The sequence below is a fragment of the Leopardus geoffroyi genome, chromosome C1 (assembly GCF_018350155.1).
Source record: "Leopardus geoffroyi isolate Oge1 chromosome C1, O.geoffroyi_Oge1_pat1.0, whole genome shotgun sequence".
Classification (NCBI taxonomy): Eukaryota; Metazoa; Chordata; class Mammalia; order Carnivora; family Felidae; genus Leopardus; species Leopardus geoffroyi.
This window is the reverse complement of record NC_059328.1, coordinates 189,184,668-189,199,389: the sequence shown is the minus strand read 5'-3', so window position 1 is coordinate 189,199,389 and position 14,722 is coordinate 189,184,668. Positions and strand designations below refer to the sequence as shown.

Here is a 14,722-nt window from a genome sequence, read left to right as displayed (position 1 = left end):
TCCTCCTCCTAATGAAAAAAACAGTACCAGAAAGAGACATTCACATAGAATGAAGTGAGAGAAATATTTTAAAACTATATTTTATTCTTGTTCAAATGCCAAAGTCTGAACTCTCTAACATCTCTTATCCTCACAGGTAACTGACTAGAGTTTGTATCTTAACAAGCATTTCTCCTTAGCAACTCAACATCAAAAAAGAAAAGAATGTCTCCAAAGGAATATAGTTCAATTGGTAAAATATTTAATAATAAGCTATTGCCATTAATGAAAAGTCAATATTATTTAAAATCCTGAAAAAAAGTTTCCATAAAAATTAGAAATAATAAATTAAAAGAATATTACCTACAAATGCAATAAAACTATAAATTCAGACTTATACCCTTTACGTACACACAGACTACGAGAAAGCTGGGTTTGAGGTAACTAAGAGCTATGTTTAACTTAGAGTAACATAATCACATTTGGCAGACTGCCTCTGAAATGCTGATATCAAATATTTCCAGTTCTTAGGAAAAAGAAAAGCTATTCTAATTAAAAATCATATATGTAACTAAATATCAACTTTGTATTAAATAGGGGTATAAATAATAAATTTTATATTAAATAGGGTATAAATCTAAAGAGCACGGATTTTTAAGAGTTCCACTCACGTCTAATTTAACAATGCTTTACTTAGGTACATGTTGTATACTTGCAACAATTAAAGTGAATTAAGAATGGGAGACTGGACTTTAGAAAAGCCAAAAAGGATTCAGTCATGTAAAATATTAAGGTTAAATTTCATATTACATTCCATATACTTTGAATATAAATATTAATATCCATTTGAAATCCTTATTACTTTTAAATAAAGTTTAAATATACCCACAAACGGTCCCTGGGGTGAAAAAAACCTTTAAATTCATTTCTTGACAGCTTATAATTGACATTTCTAGTTCACCAACCTTCCAGAAAACAAAAGCTTATAACGAATACAGTGATTAGTACTTATTCAGTATTTCAAGTAAATATACTTACTCAGCAAGCAAATATAACACATCAGTTGTTTTAAATATGAACTAAATTTTAAACTACAAATACTTACCTTGAAATACTATAAATTCTAATACCACTAATTCAGTAAGAGTTCTGGCATAGAAAAATAAATACAACTCAAATTATTTTCTAACCAGAGCTGAATCTTCAATACAAAGTAGGAAAAAAAAAAAATCTTTTGTGGATATCAAAAAGTTCCTCAAATTATCTGTCAACACCAGGGAAGTTTATTATTCTTTCTGAATTCTCTCAATTTCTATAGTTTTCTATCCACATGTAGTGTTTTACCTAAAATACTATATAAATCCATGCAATATACATTTATTTCTGTTGCTTATCTGATTAATTCAAATTAAAACTCTAAGTACTTACCAAGACATTTTAAATTTCTACTAGATAACTATTAGTATGCTATTGGTTTGTAGTTATAAGTATAAAAATTATAATGGAAGAAGCCAAAATGCAATTGCAGTTTCCACAGATGTGAATACTGAGCTTTATGTTATGATGTAAAATCTACTATGGTTTTATCTTTCCTAATGAGACAGACTACAAATATTCTCTCCCCTGTGCTAATTTAAAGAATTTCTTCACAACTTTAAAGAGGAAATAATCTCTTTTATAACTTTAAAAAAAGTCAACACACATACACACACTCACACACACACAAACTCACACACTATTTTTGTTGTTGTTCTTGTTTGTCTTTTCAGAACCCAAATCAGATATTTCCAAGGGATTAGTTAGGTAACTATTTGTGTTCAGACTATACTGTCATGGGTAAGTTCAGATGATCTTTGGAAATACTGGCCTTATCAGATAATCAAAAAGCGTAAGAATTATACAAAATAAGAGGAATAAAATAGGTTCCAAAAATATGGACTTGGCAACAAACATCGGTTTTAAATCAAAGTTGCTCATTGAACCGGTCTTCAGTTCACTTATCACAATGCTGCGCTTTGATAATATTCACCTTCTTTTTTTATGACATTATAAGTCACCCAAGTTGTAAATTCTGAAAAGCTTCAATAATTTATGTAGTAGGTAATTTCTTACAGTCCAAATTTTTTTTTGCTTCCATAGACAATGCTGGTTCTTTGGGTTCTTGCTTAACTTGGTTCACAGAAACGGTACCTTCTGGATTTTCTCCAACTTTAAAACCAAACATAAAAGAAAAACCCTAAAGGTTAATGTAACTTATAACACTGAAATCTTTATATGAATTTAGAGGCAAAGCAAAAAATAGTCGTTTTCTGAAAAGCAGTGTATTTGAGAACTCAGTACTTCTGATATCTTAATAGTCATTCATAATTCTTTCAGTATATGTACACCTTAAATTAATGTAACAGTGTGTGTCAACTAAACTTCAATAAAAAAACTAAAAGAAAAAGAATAGAAAATTAAATGTTGAAAAGTAAAAAAAAAATTATTTAATGCTTCTGGTAGTGAAAAAAAGAAGAGACTAAGAAAATCATAGTTATTTTCTTCTAAAGATACTTTGACAAAAAAGCAGTCCATGATTTTATAAAATTATGAGGAGTATTTCATATTTAAACTTAATTGCCTCTGGGCGCCTGGGTGGTTTAGTCAGTTGAGCATTGAACTTTTGCTCAGGTCACAATCTCTCGGTTCGTGAATTCAAGCCCCACATCAAGCTCCACACTGGCAGTGTGGAGCCTGCTTGGGATCCTCTCTCTCCCTTTCTCTCTGCCCCCCTCCTATTCATGCTTTCTTTATCTCTCAGAATAAATAAATAACTTAAAGAATTTTTTAAAAATAAACTTAATTGCCTTTAATAAAAATATGTGTGAATAAAAGTCAGGAAGCCTCCCATTATTTGAAAATGATGTTCTGCAAAGAGCAGGCATATATATTACAAATTTACCAATATGTTACTACCCCCATATGGTTTCCATATGTGATCATATATCAAGGAAAATTTTCCCTCCTTAAAGAAACTCCACTACATTAGTACGTTAGAAAAAAATATGCCACATCTTAATGGATAGCTCTGACTTACCTACATAAGTTATGTGTTTGCTTACTTGAAACACTGCATAATGCACTTACCATTCTGATTTTAAATAAAGTACTTATGACCAAATTAATCAGAATGTAGCATACCAGAAACACTATTATCTTGAACAGGCAGGTGGGATATCTAAGATGAAATCTTTTTCTTTTTCAGGGATATCAGTTTTTCCATTGCTACAGGGAACTGAGATTAAGGGGACCAAAATTTGCTCTGGAAAGTGTGCTGAACACACCTAATGCTTGTCACATGTGAGTGTATTGGGAGAGTTTAGCCCACACCATAGAGAAAACCAATAGAAGATGGATTTGAGTGACCCTGAGAATTCATATGCAGGTGAGGGAGTCCCTCAGATCATGATCTAACTTGATAAATCATGCAGGTTCAGATCCAAAGAGGGTCTCCTTTAAAGCAATCTGAATTAGAGCTCTCAGAAATATCTTGGTACAACACAGAGGGAGGAAGCATGTTAGAATGTAAAGAAACTTTTGAGGCAGATAGATCTGGGTTTAAATCTCTGCTCTATCACTTTAGGCAATTACTTAACCTTCCTGAGCCTTGGTCTCCCTATCTGTAGCATGGGGACATCATCAACTATTTCATGCGGTTGTGAGGATTCGTCTCCATATATTCCTTTTCCTTCTCATCTATTGTCACAGCCCTCTGGATAAATTTTCTTAAAAGTAATGTTTCCAATAAATTTAAAATATAATGATTCTTTTCTGGAAGGAAGTATTTTATACTTTTCCTTACCCAAAATAATGATGACTAAGAATAGAAAGTAAATACTTTGTATGTTCTAAGGATAATTTCTATGAAAATTTATGTTCTTCAAAGCAAAATGCAAATCTTTTCCCACAAAAGTGCCCAATCCAGAACAATCTGTGTGAATGGAAGTGACACAGGTCAAGTAGGAGTTAGAATTTATTACTAGGTTGACTGGGTTTGTTACAAAGTGAATGTAACAAAGTCTTGGATTAAGTTAAGTCCTTAAGACTTAACTAGTTTCCTTTCAATTTCTACAGAACTCTGTATTTAAGTCTAGAACTCAAAATTTTAAAAATTTTATAGCTGCCCACCCCATCCCATTTTTCCTTTTAACAAATTTTCTGTAATAACCTTTACACTAAATCTTTTCCTTTTGAAGTTTCTCATTTTTTTCATACATTCTAAAATGACCCTCTGATTTCATATCACCACAGATTTTCCATGTAAACTGAGGTGATCAGAGAATGAATAACTTTGCTAGAGACAAAAAAATTTTTAAAGTTTAAAAATTATTATGCTCTTGACATTTTTCCCTTTTTCTGGTAGTTTTACTTTATCAACTTATGTATTATAAACCCCTGAGTAGAAATGACAGTTTTTTTCTGTAGTGTAATAGTAACGATACAATGGAATATTACTCGGCAATCATAAAGAACGAAATCTTGCCATTTGCAACAATGTGGATGAAACTCTAGTGTATTATGCTAAGTGAAATAAGTCAGAGAAAGACAAGTATCATATGATTTCACTCATTTGTGGAATTTAAAAAACAACATATGAACACAGGGGAAGGGAAGAAAAAATAAGATAAAAACAAAGAAGGAGGGAAATCATAAGAGACTCTTAAATACAGAGAACAGAGTGTTGCTGGAGGGGAGGTAGGTGGGGGTATAGGCTAAATGCATGATGGGCATTAAGGAGGGTACTTACTGGGATGAGCACTGGGTGTTATATGGAAGTGATGAATTATTGGATTCTACTTCTGAAACCAATACTACACTGTTAACTAACTCAAATTTAAATTAAAAACAATAGCACTGATAGTCCATGAAGGTTAAAAAAAATAAAATCACAAGTTGCTTTTAACTTACTAATAGCTGGGTGGTTATCTATAATTTGTATTGGGATGGTTTGCACATTTCCCAACAGAATCCGATGAACACTTCCTTCCATATTCTCTGTATCCTCAACATCTCCAACTTGCACCAGCTGGTCCATTGCAGCTAGATTTTGATCTGGTCCTGGAAGGTTACCCATGGTAGAGGTAATAATGCTATTGTTTGGGGTCAGGCATGTATCTGTTTGAAGGCTATGACTTTGACCAAGCAGTAGAGAATTATTATTCATTACAGTACTTTCTAATGAGTCCAGAAGTCTTGAAGGACTGGAGGAAGGGTGGTTATTTACTGATATCAGAGTCGGTGATCCATCAGGAGAAGTGAATCTTGGTTGCAACTGCAAACCCTTTTAAACCGAAAAGAGTTACATCAATGTTTAAATTTACTAAGTATAATTTTTTCATAGGATATATTATTCTTTTCACAAACAATTAGAATAAAATATAATGGTACAGTTACTAACAAATATTGAGGACAGAAACAAGAATCAAAGGAATAGTAGTACAACTAAATTTTATTGCATGCATGGTCAACTCCAACTTTTTCAAAATGTATTGTTTAAATTATCTTATATCAAGATACAAAAAGTCAGGAAATTAATAATAAAAACATCTTTGATCATTATTACGATTCTATAACAATTCTATAAAATACCTAGAAGAGGAGAGATTGAGGAAGAAAGGGAAAGGCTCCAAATTTGTTTATTTCACTGGCTACCTACCTGCAGTTGAGTAAATACTTTTGGCTGAAATGAGGAAAGTGAAGAGAGCAAGTGGGCTGGCTCTGGAGACAAAGAACCCCTTGTCTGATTTGTTTCCACTTTGGTGCTAATTGATTCTCCTGGTGAATTTCCTAAGTTATATAAAAAAATAAGCCATCAAAATAAAATAACATTTATGGCTTCTAGCATGCTACATTTTATTACAACACTTACTATCACAATTGGAATAGGAAATAAAGTCAAAGGTTTGGAAATGACTTTAAGAAGTTATTTTTTCCACTATGGGGCACCTGGGTGGCTCAGTCGGTTAGGCGTCCGACTTCGGCTCAGGTCATGATCTCACGGTCCGTGAGTTCCAGCCCCGCATCGGGCTCTGTGCTGACAGCTGAGAGCCTGGAGCCTGCTTTGGATTCTGTGTCTCCCTCTCTCTCTGCCCCTCCTCCACTCATGCTCTGTCTCTCTCTCAAAAATAAATAAACATTAAAAAAAAAAAAAAGTTATTTTTTCCACTAAAAAAAAAAGAAATGATTTTGTCCACTATTTCCAGAAACATAGGAAACAGTATTTTTCTTTCCTTGAAAGATTCTATAACTCCAATCTAGCCCATTTTCCGTGCTATGATGCTGAACTACACCTAAACTTCTCTAGATGTGTGAAACCTATTGAGTCTCAATTACAAAGACCAAACTTAATTCATCTTCGGTAGCCCTAGTGCCTGGATAATGCCTGACATAAAGTGGGTCCTCAATAATAACAGTACTAAATTTCTTTCAATAACTCATTTTGGAATAAATGAGGAGTACAAATCTCTGTTTTCTTAATACTTCAATTGCTAAAGTAATTGTCCTTAGGGAATGTAGTTCCTCTCATGTAATTTTTATGTACTAACCCAAATAAATTCATCTCAGTCAATCAAAAACCAATTATCAGCAACTGTTTACTGTTTTCACACTAAGTAATTTTAAAAAATGGCCCTAATGTCAGACAAGGATGGATTTAAGCACTAGCTTTTCTCTGTAACTTTCAACATGCTACTTAACTCGGTTTCTAACTTCAGTTTCTTCATTTGCAAAATAAAAATCTTCTTCAAAGGACTGCTAAGAGGATTAAACAACACTCTCACATTTCTTGGTTTCTTCATTCCCTCTTTTTTAAACTGTTTTTAAATTGTTACATTAGTTTCAGGTGTAAAATATAGTGACTGAATAAGTTTATATGTTGTGCTATGCTCACCCCAAGTGTAGCTACCATCTGGCACCATACAATGCCATTACAGTACCAATGACTATATTCCATTTTATCCGCATGAGATGTTTATTCCAGAACTGGAAGCCTGTATCCCCTTCACCCATTATGCCCATCCCTGTACTGCCCGACCCCCTGGCAACCATCAGTTTGTTCTCTGTATATATGTGTCTGTTTCTGCTTTTCATTTGCTTATTTGTTTTGGTTTCAGATTCCACATACAAATGAAATCACATGGTATTTTTCTTTCTCTGTCTGATTTATTTCACTTTTTGGCTTCTTCATTTCTAATTGTCATTCTACTTCACTCTGTTGCTACTACTACTGTCATAACCTCATCTATTCTAAATCTAAAAATCTCTAATTCAAATATCCCATTCTTTGATCACAGCCTCTTATTTTTCCAAAGATTTTGCTCAAGTACTTCACTACAATTGTTGTTCAACCTCATGTGACCCTCCAGTCCATTGATTTCTCAGTTTTCTTCAGATCAACCTCTTCCTTAATAAAATTCTCTCCCCATTTAGCTTAGTAGAGTCTTAAGTTTATAGTTTCAGTCACTCCTTGCAAATACCCTAAACTCCTTTGCCTCTCTGTACTTTGTTATAACCCCTGATAAAATCCTAACATTGAATGAAAACGGCTTCCAGTGCCTATATGTGCGAAGTTGAATGCCACTGAAAAAGAAACTTGCTACTACTACTAATACCAATTCATGATCATCAACTTCAACAGGACCTTCAGCTATACTGACAACCTTACAGTGTTCTTCTCACTCTATGTTATAAAGGATTTCAAATGTCCAATCTTGGCCACACTTCCTGAGATCTTTTTCATTCTTAGCACTTTTACTTAAAGAGAAAAGAAACTATCAGAAATTTCCTCAGCTTCCCATCACCAAAGCTATCAAGTACCTTCATCTTCATCTATCTCTTCAGATATTTCTTATCTGAAAATCCCTTCCCTCAACTCCATATTCCCTTCACAGCACACTGTCTCTACTTCTTCATTCATCACCCATTTACTTTTCGACCATCCCAAGATGGCTTCTTCCTAATCCATTCCATTGAAATGGCTCTGATACCCAAGGTTTTCAAACCTGATCTTACGAGCTTCTTTTCTCTTCCCCTGCCAACACCAAATCCTATTCTTATGCCAGTGTTGCCTAACTCAGTAAATGTTACTATCAGTCAGTTGCTCTTGGAAGAAACTCACGAGTCATCCCAGATCATTCCCATTCTTTTACCTCTCACACCTATTCAATCAACAATCAAACCTTTGAATTCTACTTTTTAAAAAACTCTTAAAATCTGTCCAATTATAGTATAAATGCCACCAACTGTACACCAAACCACTATCACTTGTCATTTGGACAGCTTGAAAGGGCCTCCTAAGCCCATTTTGCATACCCATTTTTATCCCCAAGCATTTTCTGCCCTTAGAACCATACCAGCTTTTTAAGTTCCTTGAACATGACCAAGCTCTCTGTTGCTAAGCTTTGAAAGCTATTCCTTTGATTGGCAGATTCCTAACCATTCTTCAGTCCTTAGTTTAAAAGCCACTTTCTCAAGTGTCACTTCCCTACTCTCCAGATTAAGTTATGTCTTTATCACTATTCCCACAAAATTTTGCACAACTCTCTCATGACACTATTTGTGCCATGTGAATATATTTGTTTATAGTGTCTTTTTCTCTTGTTAAACTTGAAATTCAATGGAGGAAGAAACTTGTTCTTTTTTATGTCCAACATTTATCACAGTGAGTAAAATATGTGCAGAACAAATGAATAATGTTAAGGAATTTGAACGTTATTCTCTATGCACAGGCTCTCTTAAAGGTTAATCAATCAAAGAATAAAGAAAAAATTGTACTGTATATAGCTATTCATTAATTTATTCTAAAGCATTTATTTAGATATTAACTTTGTAGCAGGCATTATGCTAGGAACTAGGTATGGTAACTTGAATAAAATACAATCTTTGCCCCTGAGAAGTTCAAATCATAACGAAAGATACAGACCTATAAACAAAAGGATACCATGTTAAATGCAGAGGTAAGTACAAAGAGTGAATGTCTAACTTTATACAGGGGGTGAAGTTAAGAGAACACTTAAAGCCAAAGAGATTGATTTCATTGATGAGAGAAGTTTGCCATATAGAAGTGGAGAAAACATGTTTTCAGAAGAAAGGGGAAAAAAAAGGTGAAATAAATCTGGACCAGTAAGAGAGTATAAGAGTAAACATATGAGAAAAAACAAACCATACAAAATGGACAATAGCTTCCTGATCAAGGTACCTTAGGGTTATTACTACTGGAATTAGCCTAACTTTAGAGTAAACTGTACTAGTAGTCAGCCTCAAAATTTTAATCATAAAGAATAAAAGCTGATTATGTGAGGAAATTTTTTATTTTTTAAAATTTATATACATATTTTTTAATCTCTACACCCAATGTGGGGCTCAAACTCACAACCCCGTGATCAAGAGTCACATGCTCTTCCAACTAAGCCAGCCAGGCATCCCTTATTTTTTATTTTCAATTTGTTTTAGTATAGTTGACACACGATGTTACATTAGTTCCAGGTGTATAACACATGATTCAACTTCTTTATATGTTATGTTATGCTCACAAGTGTAGCTATCATCTGTCAACATACAACACTATTACAACATTATTGACTATATTCCCTATGCTGTGCCTTTTATTCCCATGACTTATTTATTCCATAACTAGAAGCCTGTATCTCCCACTCCTCCTCACCCATTTTGCCCATTACCTTACCATCCCTCCCCTCTGGCAACTATCAGTTTGTTCTCCGTATTTGAAGTCTGATTCTGCTTTTTGTTTATTCAGTTGTTTTGGTTTTAGATCCCACATATGAGGGAAATCATATGGTATTTGTCCTTCTCAGTCTGATTTATTTTACTTAGCGTAATACCTTCTAGGTCCATCCATGTTGTCACAGAAGGCAACAGCTCATCCTTTTTTATGCCTGAATAATACACATGAGGAAGTTTAAACAGCTGGAATTATTTTGACGAAACCTAACATAGTTGCTCTTGTCTCTTTTGGCCATGATTTCCTCATCCATAAAATTTGATTAGATAATACCTTAAATGTCTTCCAGTTTTGGGGCACCTGGGTGGCTTAGTCAGTTAAATGTCTGACTCTTGATTTTGTCTCAGGTCATGATCTCATAGTTTGTGGGTTCAAGCCCCATGTCTGGCTCTGTGCTGACAGTGCAGAGCCTGCTTCGGATACTTTCTTTCTTTCTGTCTGCCCCTCCCCCTCTCATGCTCTCCTGCTCTCCTGCTCCCTCCCTCTGTCCCTCCCTCTCTCTCTCAAAATACACATTTTTTAAAAATTGAAAAAAATAAGTATCTTCCAGTTTTGACACTAATTTTATATTTTAAAGATATTCAGGATAACATACCTTCTGCAAATGTAACTGTCACAGTCTCTCTGAGAATATGCCCATTATCTGTAGTCCACTGAAGCTGAAATGGAAACATTTATTTCAGTAAAAACAATAAAGAATTTATGTTGCAAAATATTTTAAAACATCAATACAACTGTCATATTTTATTCAATGACAGTACAATTGTGTTTTATTCAGTGATTACTCTCTTCACTTGTTTATATTCTTAAAGCACGAGTATACTTCACCATCCAAATACATAAGCTTCCCAAGTTCAGATAGCAAAAATTCGGATAGCAAGCAGAAATGGCAAAGATCATTACTAAACAAATCCATTTTACTTCCTGAACTTTGGACAGTGAATAATCAAGAGAGTTTTGGATGGAAAAGAATAATAGGACTAGCTTAAAATCTGAATCTATTCAGTTAAGAAGACATAATTTGGATAGTAAAAACATGGAGAGCAAAAGGTTTGCTACTAGGATTTTAATGCCATAATTACTGTCTGTACTATAATTAGTTTTTGAGTAATTATATTATTCCCTTCAGAGTAAGCAAAATTTTCATAGAAATGACCAATATTCGGGGTAATTAAAGCATCACAGTTGACGTAAAACTGATATCCATAGATGGCATACAGAACCAATATCATCCCTTTGTAGATACAAAAATGCTGTGTATTCAAGTCTGAACTATTGTACTGAAAGTTGTCAACCTATTTAAAAAGAGAGGGAGATATACACAGTATATACTCAATAAATATCTGTTAGATGAATAAGATACACTTTATACAGAGATAAAATAATGTTGATTTTTAAATGAAGATTACTATTGTTATTATAGTCAGAGATGGCTATTCACTGATATTTCTTCTTGTGACAGTAATATACAAATTTCAGTCAAATCATCATCTGAGGATTCACAGTGTTTACATTTTAAGAGACTTTTTTTTCTTTCATCACAATCATTTATATGGCCTATTAACAACCACCACTATAAGGCCAAAAGTAATAGAGAAAGATTCTATAATAAAACAAAGAATTACAGTTGTAATCATACCGTTGCTGGAATAATATCTGAGTTATACACATTATCTCCATTTCTTAAGGCTTTCTGTACCTCATGGATGTGATTTTTAATATCATTTACAGTTGGAAAAAAGGATAAGTTATGTCTTTCAGGCACCTCATCAGGTTTAAATAGTTCTCTTTCCACAAATTTTCTGTGGAGAGCATAAAACAAAACAAAAACATAAATAATCTAGCAATATACTTCAGATAAAATGAGAAAAAGGTTCTTTTTTAGCATAAACTTCTGTAAAGCATGGTTTATAGCTTTATAATTTATATTTTTCCAGTTTAAATTTTTTCATACATTAAATCAAAGAAATCATATGGATTAAAAAATGTAGTATTTTCATTAAACACCTATGTATCTTAGAGTGAGCTTTGACATTTTTATGAATTTTTAAAAGAACCACTATTTTCAGTTTAGGCATAATATGTTTTGAATGTTAATGATGTCAAGCAGTGTACTAAACATTTGACATCAAGGATCTCCATTAATGCTTACTATAATCCTGTGAAGAAAGTGCAATTATCATTCTCACTTTACAGATGAGGGAACTGAGGGCTGCTGACATTAAATAATTTTCCAAAGCTATACATCTAGCCAGTAAGTAAGAAAGCTTGGGCCTACATCATCTTACACTGTTGCCAAAAGGCATCACTTACTATATAAAATGTGATCTGCTCCAATTTTATAAGTAGATAAAAGAAAGTATAGAAATAGAAGACAGCACTGACATATAAATGTATACAAATACATAAAAGAAATGATAAAGTCCATTAAGATACAAAACAGATGAACACAAAGGAAAGGAAGCAAAAATAATATAAAAACAGAGAGGGGGACAAAACATAAGAGACTCTTAAATATGGAGAACAAACAGAGGGTTACTGGAGGGGTTGTGGGAGGGGGGGATGGGCTAAATGGGTAAGGGGCATTAAGAAATTTACTCCTGAAATCATTATTGCACTATATGCTAACTAATTTGGATGTAAATTAAAAAAATAAATTAAATAAAATGGAAAAAAAAAGAAATGATAAAGTGCAGTATTTATATGCTTCGTGCATTACATTCTATAGACCATACTGCAGAGCTGTATTATACCTCTGTTCTTAAGATTCAAGTTTAGTAAATAATGTATGGTTTTACCAAATTTGGGGTCTGTTCTAACAATGCCCCAATGAAAATGAATATAAATGTCTAAGAAAGTTGTTAAATAGGAAAAATCATATATTAATTAAGAAATAATCCTAGGAAATACTCACTGTGTTGTTCAGATCAGACTACTGTAACTAGTTATAACTACACTATAACTAGTAGGAATAAGGCCAGGAATAAATATCAGAAATCATGGTAAAGAGCACAGGCTGTAGAATTAGATCTAGATTTCAGTTCTGCCTCTACCTCTTAAGCCAGTTATTTAACCACTCATAGTGTCCATTTTCTCATGTGAAGAATGGAGGTAAATATATCAACTTTATAAAGTTGCAGGAATAAATGAGATTGTGCATATAAAGTGCATACAATATCTGTTACATACATAGTAAGCGCCACATAATAATTATTGTATCTTCAGTATCAATGACATTGGACCAGTGTGCTACATATAATTTAATCATACAAAGATCTATGTACTTAAATGAATATTGCTTTATAACTTCCATTAATAAAATGCTTTCTAGTTAAAAAAAAAAAAAAAAGAACTATCGATGTTCTTTTGTTGTAATACATTTAATTGCATTTCAAATAGCTTAAATAAGTATCTTGGCCTAGGTTTTAAAATCTTTGGTTCTACAAAGGTTTTTTTTTAAAGGTATTTATTATATAATTCAATTTATATATCATTCAGAAATAGTCCAATTTGTTAAATCTGATTATGGAATATTTTAAATGAATAATTTGAATCATTACTCATGGCTTGCCAAAGATCTGCTACAAAATGATCAGTTCATAAGATTATTTTAATAAATTAATAAATTATAATCCTTATCTACTCTGATAGCATACATCCTGGAAAATGTCTATGATAATAAAAGTGTTATTATTTTTTTACTTTTTTAATGTTTATTTATTTTGAGAGAGAGAGAAAGCATGCATGCATGTATGTGGGAGAGGGACAGAGAGAAAGAGAGGGAGAGAGAATCCTAAGCAGGCTCCACACGCAATGCAGAGACCAATGCAGGGCTCAATCCCACGACTGTGAGATCATGACCTGAGCTGAAATCAAGAGTTGGACACTTAACGAACTGAGCCACCCAGGCACCCTGGTAAGTGTATTATTTAAACCAACAAACAAAAATGAAAAATGTAAAAGAACAATTTGTTTTTACCATACCTTAGCTGTTTCCTTACTGCATACACTTGTTCTATTCCTTGTGACACTAATTCTTGAATCTTATGTGCTACTTGAGGATGTAGACGTGAGGGTAATGCGCAATTTTCATCCCTAATTGCAGTTTCCTCTTCTTCAAGAGAAGGCACAGGAAAAGGGGAAGGTGACAAAGCAAGGCAGGAAGTTTCTAACTCGTGATACTGATGAGCTTGCTTTGTAGGTAACTGTACATACCATCTGAGAAGTGGAAATATTTAAAATTATGCTATTAAACAAAGGCACGGATCATAGTTACTTATGTTAAACCTCATCAAGAAAAAGAATAACCTTTTAAGAAAAGATTATATGATATCATATTAAATGAATATAATTAGCAATTTAAAACTAATAAATAAATCTTAAAATGTCCTCTGCTTGTTCTAAGTTGGTTCTATACTCAATTAAATAAAAATCTTTATGAACCTTTATAGACTTTTACTCTGGCCCTAAAGTAAAGGAGGGGTATAGGAGTTAAATATATATGAAAATCGTATTTTAAATTTCATGTTCCAGAATTCAAGCTGTATTACAAAGCTGTAATCATCAAGGCAGTATGGTACTGGCACAAAAACAGACACTCAGATCAATGGAACAGAATAGAGAACCCAGAAACGGACCCACAAACGTATGGCCAACTAATCTTTGACAAAGCAGGAAAGAATATCCAATGGAATAAAGATAGTCTCTTTAGCAAGTGGTGCTGGGAAAACTGGACAGCGACATGTAGAAGAATGAAACTGGACAACTTTCATACACCATACACAAAAATAAATTCAAAATGGATGAAAGACCTAAATGTTAGACAGGAAATCATCAAAACGTTAAAGGAGAAAAGAGGCAGCAACTTCTTTGACCTCAGCTACAGCAACATCTTACTTGACATGTCTCCGAAGGCAAGGGAAACAAAAGCAAAAATGAACCGCTGGGACCTCATCAAGATAAAAA

The 14,722-nt window shown here is 33.2% G+C and overlaps 1 protein-coding gene across 15 annotated transcripts in view; it reads right to left on the bottom strand.

The window, feature by feature from the left end:
• The window catches only part of CARF (calcium responsive transcription factor), an 83,401-nt gene that overhangs the window by 26,373 nt on the left and 42,306 nt on the right, over positions 1-14,722 (bottom strand). For 10 of the 15 annotated variants that reach the window (XM_045480794.1, XM_045480793.1, XM_045480796.1 and 7 more), the window contains 6 exons: positions 13,742-13,975; positions 11,397-11,559; positions 10,353-10,416; positions 5,675-5,805; positions 4,927-5,299; positions 2,092-2,187 (listed from right to left, as the gene is read on the bottom strand). In XM_045480794.1, coding sequence (XP_045336750.1) covers positions 2,092-2,187; positions 4,927-5,299; positions 5,675-5,805; positions 10,353-10,416; positions 11,397-11,559; positions 13,742-13,975 — 1,061 coding nt within the window. Of the gene's footprint in view, positions 1-2,008; positions 2,188-4,926; positions 5,300-5,674; positions 5,806-10,352; positions 10,417-11,396; positions 11,560-13,741; positions 13,976-14,722 lie in introns of all 15 variants that reach the window. The other 5 variants (XM_045480799.1, XM_045480802.1, XM_045480801.1 and 2 more) reach the window with 2 other exon arrangements.